Here is a 16,298-nt window from a genome sequence, read left to right as displayed (position 1 = left end):
GAATTCTGGCACCATTAGGAATTTTGGACAAAGGTTTTTATGGAAATGATTAAAGGCAAAAATGTTTGTTTAGCATTGGCAAAGTCAGTGTATGCTCTTTTGTTCAAAAAAAGACCATCAATCTGAGGCATCATTAGCATTCCTTGATAGGTGTAGTTTTTCAACCCTCCCAAATCAACTTTTGACCTGTCTGAATCTGGGCATCATAGCACTTCTATAGCAAAGATTGACAGACTGCAAATTATGCAAATTTTGGTAACTCATGGGGTTACAAAGGAGAAAGTATACACTTCTGTGAGTCCTGGGAGTTTGGAATGGGAGAAAGCTGGCCTCAAGCTGTTGTGATGCAGTGAGGCCTTAGCCAGAAGGGTGGAAACCTTCTACACTGAGCAGAACAAGCAGCATGCTTGAAAATAATTTTTACATAGTGAAAATGGAGATTCCCAGAGCGGATGTGGTTCCTGAGGGAGCAAGACCCAGTCATTTCATTCTACTTTCCAAGTTCACAAAGAATATAATCCATCTAATGGAAAAAATATACACTCCTGCAAAAGTTTATATACACATGCACAAGCGTATTTTGAACTGATTAAACACAGTTCAGTTAGTTTATTCTAGCTTTGCTTTGTTACATCTGTAAATGGAAAAAATATGGCATCTGATAATAAATCAACAGGCAACTGAAAGTGACCAGACATCAAAGACATTTTCTGCTCAAAGGGTTTTTGAAGGCTGTTAAATATTTCCCTCTCCTAGAGAGAAGCTGATCCTTCCATGAAGGACCAGACCCCTCAGTCCTGAATTCCAGCTCCGGTTATGGGCAGGGCACAATGGTAACTTGGATTTCTTTGGCTGAAATGGACTTAAGGGGTAACAGCCACCGATCCAGACCTGGTGGGAGAGTGACATAAGACAAAAGTTTTGAAACTTGTGACCTGTTCAGCTCTCACTCACTTTGAAGGTGTAATTACCTCAGTTCAGGGAGCTGCTTGTGCTTTTGAAATGAATCAAGTAAAGTTGAAGCTACGAGAATGTTAAATGTTTTCATTTAATTTAATGTATACTTTGTATAGATGAACAAACGAAGCTTATGCTAGAATATTCCACTAAAACATTTCACTCATGCCCTGTTTCATGCCTTGAATACATTTCTAATATAGTTCGTGGCCTTGTTATCTAAAATCACTTGTACAAAAAGGTTGTAAAGGAATTTCCTTCTTACCTCTCCCCATCAGTATCACAACTGACAGAAGAAATTGTTACTTTCACAGTGAAAACTTGTTAGACACAGTGGGTTGTAGTTATTGGGACAGTCTGTGGAAAAAAGAGGAAGGGATGGATACTTGTGCTCTAATGAGCAAAAGAGGAACGACTGAGGAAAATCTTAATGAAGCTTCGTGACGTGACATTTAGGTCAAAGACCAAAGTAATGCTCATATGTCTGTCTTCAAGAGAGAAGATAAAAACTAGTAGTTTCAGAAAGATGGATCTTCCTAGCCTGTAAAAGCCAAAGACTATGACAATCCTATATAGCCTTGCTGAAAACTCAGCAGTCTCCCTGGCACAGCAAAGTCCTGACACAAGTATATTTCAGCCGAGAGCCAGTATTGACACAGAGTGGCTGGATTTCCTGGTAGTTCAGAGTTTAGTGGGCTATTCCAGCTATGAGGCACAACATATCCAAGCAACACATTGTTGTTAAAGCTAAAAAAATTTCATTGTATGGGAGAAGTTTATGATCTTTATCCGGGTGGTAGTTTTGGATGTAATATACTCTGAATACATGATGAGGCATAAAGCACACTAACATTACCAAGATGAAGAAGAAACTCTTTGCCTGAGCCCTGAATTCCACATGGGAGTTGATGTCAGGCCAGTATTTCACAGCCAGTCTATAGATCACAGATAGCTGGATGACAGTGAGCACAGCACAAACAGCCACCAAAATTCCAACCAAGCAGTAGTTTACGATCGTCATGCGTAACTCTTGTATCTCCTGCTGGAAGTGAAAGCAATGGGAGGACGTGTATGTTTTAGAAGTGCCATAGTAAGAGAGAAGAACAGGTGCAATCACCAGTGCTCCCAGCAGCCAGACAGCAATCACCCACGTTGTAGTGTAGCACTTCTTAAACTCAAGTCGGAAGAGACGTATTACGATGATAGCAACGTAAAACGAGAAGGTGGTGTACATGTGAAAGTAGATAATGGCACTCACTAGCCTGCAGGTGAATGTCCCAAATTTCCATTCCTGTAAAATGTAATAGCTGAGGCGAAAGGGGATGCTGAGTAGCAGGAAGGTGTGCAGCACCAGGAGGTTGATGATGATAATGGTCATCACAGATTGTGACTTCCTTCGAAACAACTGGTGGGACATCACGATGACCCCGAGGGTGCCGCCAGCCAGGTCAATGCTGTACAGGATTATGAGAACAGAGTGGACTAAGGCGTCCAGCAGTGTCTCGTTGGAGGAGTGGTTCTGCTGGGTCAAGCTGCTATTAGGCATCCTCCTAAGCACCTCTTCTGAAGGTTACTGAAAATTAAAATTGTGAACTTTTAAAACAGACATGCTTTCATTGTTGCTTCTGTTATTGTTAATTATAGAATGTCACAGATTCATGAAGTGACATTTTAGTGAATTGTGTTTGAAATAATTTTATCCCATTTATATACAACCTTATAATAGTTGTCAAGCTGTATATGACAGCAATAAGATGTGTCTCTTGGTGTTAAAACCATATTATATATAATAATGAATGAGTTTTTAAGTTACTAAACTGCATACCAGGATATTTGTGCAATTATTTGCCTCAATCAAGACTTTTTGACATAGTCAAGATGTTGACTGTAAACTCTACAAGTTTAATTTGCACATATGTTATAAAGCTAAAATTGAAGGTAGGAAAAATACTGAAATGCAAAGAAATGCACGTATAATTTGTGCATAATTTCTGAAGACACCAAAGCCATCTTTTTAGCATCCTGCTGGGTGACTGCAGGGCAACCATAAGGCAGCAACAGTTTCAGTTTCTGGATTCACAGAGCACAGTGAAAATACAGATCTGCAGATTAAAAAATAGTTTCTTCTTGCTTCAGCTTCAAGTCTTTTTGTTACAGAATTTCACCTGTACTACTCTATTATGAAAAATAATTAAAAGCTACAAATTAATATGGGATTTTTTTTTCTTCCCAAGGATATAAACCTATAGGCACTTGTTGACATCTGCATTTGTATTTGAATATAAGGCTTGCACACAGGTTTCTCCTTATACAAACGTATACAGGGATAGCATGAAGGTTACAAGCATATTTTGCTAATGGAGTCTGTCCTTACCTTAGAAAGAGTTTCAAAAAATGAAGTAATAGCTAAGAAATGTTTTCTTAGAAAGTTAATGTGCCCTTTCTTTGCTTCTTCTTGAGTCTGAAATCAGAAATGTGGCTTTAATTGGAAAATCTTAATTCTGTTGCACTCATCTATAAAAGTGAGTGAAAAAAAAAATCAATTTTGTGATTACAAGCGTATTTCCAATATTAGGATCACATTTTTCCTAGTAATTGTTTGTAACTGAAGAACATTCTTCAGTTACAGAAGAATGTTCAGAAAAACTTCTTCTTTATAAAGCATCACTCAAAGCATCTTTAGAAGGCTGCTGAAGTGCTGTGTTCAAAACTGATATAAACCATTCTGTTCAATCTCTTTCAAAATGCATGTTCTTAGAAAAAGTCATATGTTTAAAATTATGTGCTTACCTAATATTCTTGAGACAAGCATGATGAATTTGCTTTTCTATCAACTTTGCTGTAAGAAAAGCTTTATGAACTTTAAAAAGATGACTATCTGCTCCTGACACAAAATAACTTTTCAGTGTATGTTGTTAATATTTCAAACTTACTTAAGTAGACACAATCATTTTTTCTTATTTTAAACAGCATTGTTACAGTCCGAATGTCAACAGTTTATGTTACTCAGAAATAGATTATATTTTTTTGCTATTTGTAGAAATAAAATGCTTAAATTTTACCTTATAGTCTCCGATTTGTATTGTTTCCGTCTTCTTCATTGCCATTTCATGCATCCATAGCATACAACATGCATAATTGGTATGAATAAAACAGCCTTGGTTGTTACAGTTTGCCCAAGAATGGTTAAGAGTTTTCTCAGCCCACATACAGGAAGGTGCAAGCATTTGTTCATGCAGAAAAAAATGCTGGAAAGCTGTACTTGTTTTGTATTTAATAGTTAATTAAAACGTGCCAGAATAACAAAGCATTTAGCAGATTAAAAAAAAAAAAAAAAAGTCACTTGAATGTACTATCTTCAAGAATTAAGAGGAGATTACCCACTGTTTAAATTGTGTAAGTAAAATAAACCTCACACATGTACGTAAAGCAACTTAAGAGTTCATTCTGTTTAAAAATAAAAAATAAAATAAAATAAAATAAAATAAAATAAAATAAAATAAAATAAAATAAAATAGAATAAAATAAAATAAAATAAAATAAAATAAAATAAGATAAAAAACAGGCAGAGGCCAGTGACCTTGAAGGTTATGTCTGAACAACAGGAATGAATGCTGACCCCAAACCACAGTACTGGTAAAAAGGAAAGCGTTATGTTGGGGATCTTCCAGGGACAGCAAAAAGCAGTTTCCTGACTAGAAATGAAAGAGAAAAAAAAATAGTGATTTTTATTTTTTTTTTCAATTAGAGGTCTAGACCACAGTCTGAATTAGCAGTACTCAAACAAGAATGAGGTACATGAGGTTTTGTGAGCAGTAACATAAAACCGCTCTCTCAGCAGGTCTGAACTAGAATTGCTTCTGCAATTATATGCAGGCATCTTCTTCTGTGGAATGTGAGGGTGGTTCACTTTGTGAGTCTTCTCTCCTGTTATTAAGTACAGTTATTAGGAAGAACAAGATAGAGAGTAAACAAATACAAAGACTCAACATGGGCACTAAAAGTCAGGGAGATAAACTGAAAGGATTTTGAATGTAAGCAAAACCACAGAGAGAACAGTCTGTGGGACATTCTCTGGATGATCTCTGAAAGCTTTGAGCAGTTGCCATCTCATCTAGACTAGGATTCAGAGCAGGAGAGAAACCCTGTTCTGGAGACTGCATGTGTTCTTGGCTTGGGGATAAGAGAAATGAGTGATTGTTCCAACAGGGCACCAAAAGAAAAGAGATATATGAATAATGGTACTCACCAGGTACGGTTCCAGCATCTTAATCCCACTTAAGGACAGGCTTCTGACATGGTAGTAATGATGTTTAGACAGCAAAATGATCTGAAGAAACATATATAGGAGGATAGGGAGCAGCCTGGGTGTCTGACATAATGCTTTAGATGGGTTAACGTGACCATGAAACTATATCCACAATCTCTAGGTAAAGCAGGCAAATGCCTGCAGTCTTGTGTTCTGTCCACAGGGTCTGGAGCAATCCACAGCTTGAGTAGTCATGCAACAATGTAGAAGAGGCATGAAGAAACTGGGTTCCTGAAATAACTACTATATGACAGCCAGCTCCAGACAGAGCCAAAGCAGGATATAATATCAAGAGCTTAGTAAAGTCTCTTACCTTATCCAGTCCTGTCTGAGCTCTTTGGATGTAGAGTAGTTCAAAAAACCCTACTAAGGTTTTCTTTTCAATTCTTGTCACTTGGGGAAGAACACCAGTTTTGGCTGACACAAAACTGCAGGGGGCCAGAAACTGAACTTCTGAATTGATGTTTCATACCTCTGAGTTGCTATATCCTCAAAGTATTCCTTTAAGTTTGTACATTGAAACCGTTCAGTGTTCAGTCTGTTGACCTTTTATCTTCATCTTCTTCTGTTCAGAAAAACATAAATAAATAAATCATGTACTTTGTAAATGAGGTCTTAAATTTTAGGTCAGCTTCCCATTCGAGTATAACAGGAAATTGAGTCATCTCAGACTCTTCAAATGAACTCTGAGATCTTTCTTCGGCTTCTTATTTCATCATTGCATAGTTCGCCTGGACCAGTAGTGAGAAGGTTGAAAGAGAAATACACACTAGAGATCCATGTCAAGACAGGTATCACAAAGAGAGTTTAAGGAGGGAAAGAACTGGACATGTCTGGCTCAACACTGAGGAAAACAGATGAGATGAAGAGGAAAGCTGAGGTTTTAAATCATTAAGAAGAGAAAATTAAAGAGAAGAAGACGTGATAGTTGAGAGATGAGGAACAAGACCTGCTGAATGTTCAGAGACTGGAAATGTTTCTGAATGTGCCCATGCATGGTTGTAGAGAAGTTCCTCTAAGCAGGATCTAGATCTCCAGTAGAATTCTAAGTTTTTATATTTTGTTTCATTTCTGCATGATTTCCCCTGCTTTCAGTGTCACTGTGTAAGAATATATTGTATTTATTGGTCATTAGAATAGAAACTATAGTTTTACAAGAGCTGAAGAGTTCCTTTCTGTCTAGGAACAAACATAAAGCTACCTTGTGTTACTGGATAGGTTTTCAGTTTTAGCTGCTTCCAACCTAGGGTCATCATTGCTCGTAATTTCAATCCTCTGTTGCTAGACTGATATGGAAATTAAGCTGAATACAGGTCAGTCATAAACAACAGCAGGACAGAGAATGCTTGTGTTGCATTTTAATTTACCACTTTCTCTGATTGCAAGTGATTCTTGCTGTCTTATTCCCTGTCTGTCATACATGAGGCACAGGTACTGTAAAATGAGGAAATCATACTCCATTGTAGTTTTAGGATAAATGCTTTAACTTGAAAATACCACCCACCCATTCTGCACGAAGAAATGAAAAATTTCAGTCAGTAAGTGGTCAACAAGTTTAGAAGAGATTTGAGATTCTTATACTAATCCTCTATTTGTTGGTTGGAGATACGTTGAGAAGTTTCTCATGCTTTATCATGATGAAAGAGACAATCTGGCTTCTCTGTTCATTAGAAACAATCATGATATAGTTGCCTTAGTCATACCTATTTAATATATTTCAAAAACAGGTATTATGCTTTATATAACAAGAAATAATATATCATGGGTTTCTACAAGGGAGTGTAGTAGGGTATATTACAGGCAGACGGTATGTTGCTTTTTGAAACAAAACTATTAGTTCTTGGTTTTGGTGAGTGGAGATAAGGTTTATTATTACAAGTTCAGGAACTTGTACTCGTTATTCTCTTGTGCTGGTATAAACCAGTTTAATAGTAAGCTAGATTTATGAAATAGGTTCATACTATTGGTTGATCTAGTCTCCAACACCTATAAATGCAATTAAAGTTGTTTCTGATTTAGATTATTCCAGCAAATTGATAATTGCCAGCTCTGAAACACCTTTGTACTAGGTGAACAGCTGTAGAGAACCTCATGTGAGGCAAGGCTCTGACATGGATAGTATAACTTTTTCCTGGTTCCAGATTCTTTCCTTTCCACTTGAACACCCTGCCTCCTTGTCAAATTTAATTTCCTCTTTTTAGTGTACCACATCCTTTCTCAGAAGTCTGCTTTTCTAGGGGTAGCCACACTCGGTGCTGCTTTACCCTGTTTCTCATAGTCTGTTGCTTGATAAATACAGTCACAGCCACAGACTCCAAATTCTTCTTTTCTGCTACCAATATGCACAATCCACAAGGCCTCTGCAGGGATTAAATCCCTGCAACAAATATTTTCTTGATGAGATTTGGACAAGGCTTAATGTTTATTAAACTAAAAAGTAATTAGAAAGAAAACATATAAAACAATTGACTCATGCAGAAAAGAAGAGTCATCACATGGGCAGTAGTTTTCAGTGAATTGCAGGAAGCACAGGCAGTGCCCTAAACACAGAGCTGGTGCTTTCTAAGGTGGGTTTAGATGTCAGTTTTGGTGTTGTTGTTTCCAAATTCCCACTGATCTTAAGCTTTCAATGATCTCGCATTTTGGTGTTTGTGACTATGTCCCACAAAAATAAGCCTGACCTTTACTGAGGAAAGTTTCCCATTTTTCTGGAAGAAACGTGAGTGCTCATGTTCTGGATGGAACCCCAGGAAGAGCTCTAGAAGACAGGGACTAGGATTCAGAAAATAAAAAATATGCATCTGTCAGAAAATTACTTTAAGATTTGATGATTCCAGTGTCTAGAGACTTGTCACCCATTTTTGTCAAAAGACACCCCCCAAAACGCACATCTACTAGAAAAACAATGACAAAAGAGGATTCTGAATTCTTGAGAACTCAAAGTATCAGTTATATCTTTTTCTCAGCTCTCTGGAACCCAAACCCATGAACAACTCAAAAAAAAAAAAAAAAAAAAAAAAAAAAAAAAAGATTAGATTATAATTTATCCTTATTTGGAAACTAATAATGATAATATCAATAGTATGAATTCTGAGATATAAAAATATACCAGTATATAAGAAGAATATAAAAAGTATACCAGTATATAAAGCAGAAGACCTAGCACATCTCCAATGTATAGTGATAATACTTTATGCTGTTGTCAGCGAGGGAAAGTGGATTGATTGTAAAACTAGAAGATTTTTTGGTTCCTTTCACTAACTAGAAATCTGAATACAAATCTGGTGATGTAGTCTACCAGCCTTTTCCTATTTAATTTCCAATAGGATTTCTAAAAAATCACAGAGAAGCAAGGGTGAGTTTGAAATCTGAGTATTTCAGCTAGTAGCTTCCACACACAACCTGCTTCCTTCAACTCAAAAAAAAAAAAAAAAAAAAAAAGAAAAAAAAAGGCCAAGGTTTGGTATTGGTAAACCTACAGTTGGGCAAATCCACAAACAGGGGAACCTCCAAAGCTGAGACCATTTGTGCAGTGAAATAAGTTCTCTATGTACAAAAACAGACTCCTTCGCCATCAGAGTGCCTTATACAGCATGGCCACACTTTGTGTGAAAAGAGAAAAAAACAGTTCTGCAGTGTTCAATGATGGAGGTGGTTTAGGAAACACAGCATTGTTCAGACAGGAATAATCTCAAGGGATTTAAAAGGAGATGTTGATTAAATATTTAAAGTATTCCTCCTCTCTGCCTTCCTCTGAAAAACTTTCTGTCAGTAATGACCAGGAATGAATGTTTGATCTGGCCAGTCCATCACCCATGTTAAGACCAGTAGTTCCAACAGACATTTCTCAGGACAGAGCTGTCATTTTATATTCTAATCATAAATCTCACTGGCATCATCAGAACTAGAAACTCAGTGGTTTAATAAAAGACTGTCAAAGTTACCAAGAATATAGCATGTCTGTTGGGGTCTCTTTCTAGTCCTCAGGTTTCTTTTGGGTCCAAAGCACCCAGTTCATCCTCTTCTCAGGAGGAGGTTGCAGACATCTTAAATGACAACAGTGACTACCCCAGCTGCTCTGACTTACATCTCCATCAGCACTTCTGCTGCTTCTATTGCTGTGACGATAAAAAGAAATGACCACAGCTTCCTTACAGAAAATTATTCTTTCACAGAAAACAAAAAATAGCCTTTAAGAGGAAATGAATTAAAATCAATACAGCAGACTGTATGAAGATTTAGGTCTTACGCAGGATTGCTATTTGCTGAAATGTGAGAAAAATGTGAGAAACCATTACTTGTGAGCATGTCTCAAAGGCAGAAAAGGCAGAAAGGCTTTTTGCTCACTATATTAGATTATATATTAAAATGTATATATATTATACATATTACTAAATAATTCAGCCACAACCAGCATTTAGAAAAATGAAAAAACAATGTCATTTCTGTTGCCCTTTTATTAATTTGGAATGCTCTGTGCTTCCATTATACATGCTGTTCACAGGAACAAAATAAAAATAATGCCATGCCGTATGTCTGTTTATACCCCATACTCTCACCACATGGTAAAGAGAATATAGACAACCAATCCAAATCCTGTTTGACTAAAATGATCATGATCCTAAGTATCGTCAAACTGTCTACATCGATTGATTCAATGGCTTTCACTGTTTCTTTGTTTTATCAGCTCAAGGATTTGAGCAATTACTGTAATTGTAAGAACATTTCTACCCTCAAGCGTAGATGGGCCATGTAACTAATTAACATACTTTAAGCTAACTCTATGAAAATGAAATATGTGATCTGTTCCAAATGAACCATTTAGCAGAGTCTTGTTGGACTTGTCTTTCCATGGTAACAAAAATAGACTGTAAAACAAGAGAATGAGATAGAAGGGAATGTTTAAAATAAAGTGATTAACTTAATTGCTTTTCTTTCAACCCCCAGCAGTTACTCGAAGTGAAGGATGTGGGAAGCCTTTGTTAGTGCAAGTGACAGTGGTAGAAAACTATTTTTGCACATGCAACATGAAATTACTTTATACAGTCATGTACTCAACTACCAATCATTTCTGAATGAGTGAAACTCAAATTAATACAAAATGCCACAAGCTCAACACTTGAAAATTTTAAGGCACCAATTGCCAGCTGAAGGAGAAAACAAGGGAGTCTAGAGCAAAGCCCACATCCCACTGTTCCATCCACCATACAGCCATTTGCTTTCCTCCCCCCACCCCCCCCGTTGGGATGGAGAGTGAATCAGAAAAAGGGTAAAACCCATAGGCTGAGATAAAAACAGTTTAATAGGACAGAAAAGGAAGGGAAAAAATAGTCATAATAATGATAAAGGAATATACAGAACAAGTGACACATGAATCCATGATGCAATTGCTCACCACCTGCTGACCGATGCCCAGTGAGACCCCAAGCAGTGGCACCTGCACTCCAGCCAACCCCCCAGTTTTTTTCTTCAGCATGACACCATAGAGTATAGGACATCCCTGTGGTCAGAGCGTGCCAGCTGTCCTGGCTGAGTCCCCTCCCAGCTCCTGGTGCACCCCCAGCCTCTGCAGCAACTGCAAGACCAGTGTGGTGTCAGCATTGTTCTCATCCTAAGTCCGGAAAACAGCACTATACAAGTTACTGGGAAGAAAATTAACTCTATCCCAGCCAAAACCAGGGCATGTATATTGTCCCAGTGTTGGTAATCAGCCTTGGCTCCTGAGAGACAACTAGAGAGCTGCCTCAAAAAGCAGAAAGAGACACTTAGTATTCTGCAGCTATTTCCCTTTGGGGTTGGAGGCAGCTCTGCTTCTAGTGCTCTGTCTCCACTTTCCACTGGAGGGGTGGCCAGTGCTCCTGACCTTCAAGAAGTCTTGCAGCTTGAAAGGCTCTGAGCAAATCCAGTGGAGCAGAGATTAAAAACCTGCTGCTTTTTATCCAAGAAGTTGGTAGGTAAACATCCCTGGGTCAAGGACGAGTCTTAAATTCAAGTCTGTTCATTCAAGCAAGTGAGAGGAAACAAGAACTTTGTCTTGTTCATGCCTGTGTACAGCAGGAGGCAGGATTTGACAGCACCCATGTTAGATTGCTGCAAGTCTGAAAAGGCTTCTGTGTTAGTATTTGTTCATCCACAAGGTAAATGCGCATTCTGGCAAGCATTAAAAGGAGAAGTTGGTGGTTCTTTAATCATAGTCAGTGGACTCCTAACATCCTTGCAAACCTGCCTAATTAATCAATTGCACAGTGACAGTGTTGTCAGTTGGCTATTTGTACGGATCTCCAGGACCTGGGAGGGCACACACCTTTCTGTAAGGAAATTTGTACCATGAAATAATTGAAAGGGCCTGCAGTCCTTGATCAGTTCTCTTTTTAAATACCTGTGAGGGAAAAAAAAGTGATTGCACTTCACAGAGGTTCATAGGACTGGCTCAACCAGCTCAGATTTTAGAAATCACAACTCTTAGATTTATTTCCAGTATATGTTTGAGATAAATAGGAGACAAAAAACAGCACAAGCAATTCTCTGCCCTATGACTATAATTTCTTTCTCATGTGGAGATCTTTCCTCTGTTCATTAAAAAGCCTTCTGGTGGCTTTAGCCTTCTAGTGGCTTAGCATCATGTAGCTGCCTTCCAAGAATAATTGGGCAGGTGACTGTTTCCCCAGGGTTATCACTGCCCCGTGTTCACTTCTCAAAGTACTTTGCTTTCAGGATAACAGCCGCCATACATACTTGCATGAGGCATTAATTCACGACAGTATCCCATGATCTACTCTGTGCTGGTGCAGCCTCACCTCGAGTACTGTGTGCAGTTCTGGGCGCCACAGTACAAAAAGGACATGAAACTGTTGGAGAGTGTCCAGAGGAAGGCTACAAAGATGGTGAAGGGCCTAGAGTGGAAGATGTACGAGGAGCAGCTGAGGTCACTGGGCCTGTTCAGCCTGGAGAAGAGGAGGCTGCAGGGAGACCTCATCATGGCCTACAGCTTCCTCATGATGGAGAGTGGAGGGGCAGGCACAGATCTGTTCTCCTTAGTGACCAGTGATAGGGCACGAAGGAATGGTGTCAAGCAGGGGACATTCAGGCTGGGTATCAGGAAAAAGTTCTTCACTGAAAGGGCTGTCGTGTGCTGGAACAGGATCCCCAGGGACGTGGTCACAGCACCAAGCCTGTCAGAGTTTAAGAAGTGTTTGGACTGTGGTCTAAGTCATATGGTCTGAATTTTTGAGTAGACCTGTGTGGAGCCAGGAGTTGGACTCGATGATTCTTATGGGTCCTATGTTCTATGATTCTATGATTCTAAGTATCACATTCATTAATCTACTCCAACATCCCTTCAGCAGCCATTCGCTTGCTATAAGAAATAATCTCATGAGGAAGATTTTCTTTACAAGAGACCCTACTTTTCCTCTAAGAAAACCCTGACCTATTGCGGAATTTACTTTTTGTATCTGAGAGAGAAAAAGCTGTTTTAAATGGGATTAATAATTTGATCTAAAGTTCAGGTGAAAATCAGATATGGAGTTTACCTGCAGGTTTCAAAGGTACACAGATTTATATGCTTCACTTTTACATTTTCAATATACAGATTAGCTGAAATAACTGTAGTAGAAAGAAGTGTATTTAAAAACATTATTTTTATCTGTAAAGCTGGAGGCCTAATTCATCTAAAAATTCAAAGTTACATTCCTTTGCATCAGACAATGTAAAGTCTCAGAAATAAATCCAGGCATTAGATAATCAGCTCAAAGAAGGCCAGTGAAAGAGGCAATTAATTCTCTTGGTGCTGTTTTTTTCTTTTCTTTTCTTTTCTTTTTTTTTTTTCTTTTCTTTTCTTTTTTTTTCTTTTTTTTTTTCCCACTAGGCACGGTTTAGGTATGACTTTCAAACCTTTGTTAACCAGTATAAGCCAGTTGTTACCTATAAAAAGATGAAAAAATAATTTATTTAAAAGTTGCTTGTTAGATTCTCCTGATACTTTAAAATCTTCCTGATTAAAATATGAATACATAGCAGGTTTTTCCTGTCTGAGCTTTATGACTTCTTTGCTTTGCATGCTCAAATTTAACAATTTGAATAAAAGTAGGATTGTATTTAAATCCATTTTTAATTCCTAATCTAAAACTTTTTGGGCTTAGTGTAGTCCAAAACACCAATTTTAAGAATTATACAGTATTTTAACTCCTTTAAAGATGTGGCTTAATTTCAGCAGTATGGAAGGTTGACCATGGCTGGCATCTGAGTCCCCATCCAGTCAGCCCATCACTTCCCACAGCAAGATAGGGGAGAGAATTGGAAAAGTAAAAGTGAAAAAAAAAAACCTCATGTGTTAAGATAAACAGTTTAATAAGTGAAGAGAACAGAAAAAGTTAAATAACTGATGCAAAAACTCAGCATCAGCGGACTAATCAATGCCCAACCATCCTCTGAGCAACAGCTACTTTGGAGATGCTCCCCCACCATGATGAACATCACATCACATTACATGGTATGAGGTATATCTTGGGTCAGTTTGGGTCAGCTGTCCCGGCTGTGTCTCCTTTCAAACTTTTGCCTACCCCAACTCCACCTGCTGGTGGAGCATGGCCAAAAAACAAAGAAAGCTTTGGCACTGTTCATTGAGAGCTAAAACACTGGTGTTATCAGCACTGTTTTGTTTGTTAATCCATAATACAGCATCATATAGGCTGATGTGAATAAAATCAGCTTCATCCAAGCCAGACTCAGTACAGAAAGGAAAAATTCAATTTTGAAGCAAACAGATGAAATATTTTAAATATTAATAAAATATTAAGCTTTTCAAAATCGAAGATTTGTTTGAAAAGATTTGAAAGCAGAGAAGAGGAAAAGGAGAAAAGAGGGAAATAGAGAGAAAGAGACAAAGAGAAAGGAAGAAGAAAGAAAAAGAAAGGAAAAGAAAAAAGAGAAAAAGAAAAATAAAAATAGAAATGAAAAGAAAAAAAGAAAAAAAGAAAAAAGGAAAAAAAGAAAAGAAAGAAAAAGAAGACAGAAGGGAAAAGAAAAGAAAAGAAAAGAAAAGAAAAGAAAAGAAAAGAAAAGAAAAGAAAAGAAAAGAAAAGAAAAGAAAAGAAAAGAAAAGAAAAGAAAAGAAAAGAAAAGAAAAGAAAAGAAAAAAGAAAAGAAAAGAAAAGAAAAGAAAAAAAGAAAAGAGAAAAGAAAAGAGAAGAAAAGAGAAGAAAAGAGAAGAAAAGAGAAGAAAAGAGAAGAAAAGAAAAGAAAAGAAAAGAAAAGAAAAGAAAAGAAAAGAAAAGAAAAGAAAAGAAAAGAAAAGAAAAGAAAAGAAAAGAAAAGAAAAGAAAAAAAAAAAGAAAGAAAAAAGAAAGAGAGAGGAAGAAAGTTAATTCAGAAAGCCTTTTTGGAGTACACATTACTCCAGAAAAAAATCTTTCTAGACTTCAGTTTTCATCTGATTGGACTATACAGGCTATTGTTGCCTGAAGAACTATTTATTTAACATTTTCTCCAAAGCATCTCGCTTTTGGGGAAAAAAGTAGCAAAAAGTCTTTATACCATTTGTAGTAGAAAGCAGAAGTGGGGTGAGGCGTAGTGATGGGAAATTACTTCAGTCACTAGAAGACAGGGCATATCAGGTGAGCAAGGACCTCAGATGTGAGGTTCAGATGTGGCATTGACAGACCACTGACCAGGATCAGATAGGAATAGGTGGCATTAAGTTATAAGCAATTCTCTTCAGTGCTGGGTCTGGTAACCTTCAACATTCTCACCATGACCTGCATAACATAGGAGAGCTTTTGGGTACCACCAAACTGGAGGAACTGGAAACATGCTGAAAGTCAGGAATGTTCCTCGGCAGACTGGCAAGTGGACCAGCAGGAATCTTACAGAATCCTGCACCTGGGATGAAACAATCCCATGCATCACGGCTGCCTGGACGAAAGAACAAGAGGCAAGTCATGAGTTGCAGTAAGGGAAACTCCAAATCTGAATGATACATAAAAGCCAAAATAATAATAATGTGAGAGTGCAGCTGTGGGCCAGTAGTTCAGAGAAGGTGTTTGGTTTCTTTATCCTTAGAAATTTTCAGAACACAAGACAGTCCCATGCAGTCTTATCTAACTTTGAGTTTAGCCGTACTTCATCAGGGGATAGGACTACGTGACCTCAAGACATCACTTCCAATCTACTTTTCTTGTGGTTCTGTAATTTTAACTAGTCTTAGTACAACAGAAGACAGAGGTCAAACTCCTATCTACATCTTCAGAATCATAGAATCATACAGAGACTATCCCAAGTTGAAAGGGACCCACAAAGATCATCGAGTCCAACTTCTGGCTCTGCAGAGGACCACACAAAAATCAGATCATACTCTGTAGCTCTGTAAAGTTTCAAGGTATTAAGTATGGTACTAAAATTACTAATTTGCAGCAATTACTAATATGGAACATTTAGTAACGCAAAGCTAAGTCACCATTTGCTCTTACCCACATTCTGACATCCAGATTTTGTCCTTGTTAATATTTTATCAGTTAAGGGTTTTTCTGTAATAGCTAAAATACGTCTTCACATTAAAAGACCTGAAACTGTTTCAGTCCAGCATGAATATATATAAATACATATATATATTTCATTTTTACCTCACTTCTAACTGCAGTGTTTTCACACCCCTACACACTTTTGTAAAAGATGTTGTTATGGTGATTTATTTCACGTGCTGTATTTTTCTATGTCCCTCCATTACCACTTTTTTATCCCTCATACAGTTAAATATGCCCACTAGTGACCTGTTCAGGGATTTTAGCCAAGGAGCAACCAATTTTTCTTGCGAGTCATTTTTGTCTCACAGCTTGGCTTTACTTATTTGCCCGTGAACTGCTGACTGCCTAATTTCACTTGTCAGGTTTTTCATCTGTTCTTGTAGTTTCGCTGCTTTGTGTACTTCACATTTATTGGGGTGAAAAGTTTGCTAGTATTGTTTTCCAGCCTTGTTTATTCTCCACACCCCACTGCTGCATTAGCAAGAGCTCTCTCCTAAAGCACCAAAGAAGGT

The 16,298-nt window shown here is 37.7% G+C and overlaps 1 protein-coding gene across 1 annotated transcript; it reads right to left on the bottom strand.

Annotated features, from left to right (window-relative positions):
- Positions 1 to 1,610: 1,610 nt before the first annotated feature.
- LOC309875444 (putative G-protein coupled receptor 141) lies at positions 1,611 to 3,440 on the bottom strand. The gene is made up of 2 exons (XM_082754856.1): positions 3,332 to 3,440; positions 1,611 to 2,530 (listed from the first exon to the last, which is right to left on the bottom strand). The coding sequence occupies exon 2, from the start codon at positions 2,501 to 2,503 to the stop codon at positions 1,646 to 1,648; it is 858 nt and encodes a 285-aa protein (XP_082610982.1). The 5' UTR covers positions 2,504 to 2,530; positions 3,332 to 3,440; the 3' UTR covers positions 1,611 to 1,645.
- Positions 3,441 to 16,298: the final 12,858 nt, after the last annotated feature.

This window comes from Aythya marila (genome assembly GCF_965140915.1).
Source record: "Aythya marila genome assembly, chromosome: 2".
In the NCBI taxonomy this organism is placed as follows: domain Eukaryota; kingdom Metazoa; phylum Chordata; class Aves; order Anseriformes; family Anatidae; genus Aythya; species Aythya marila.
The sequence above is the reverse complement of the archived record's forward strand: the minus strand, read 5'-3'. Positions and strand labels throughout refer to the sequence as shown.

Coding starts and splice junctions, on each gene's coding strand:
- LOC309875444 (XM_082754856.1), bottom strand. CDS start 2,503: ATGCCTAATAGCAGCTTGACCCAGCAGAACCACTCCTCCAACGAGACA.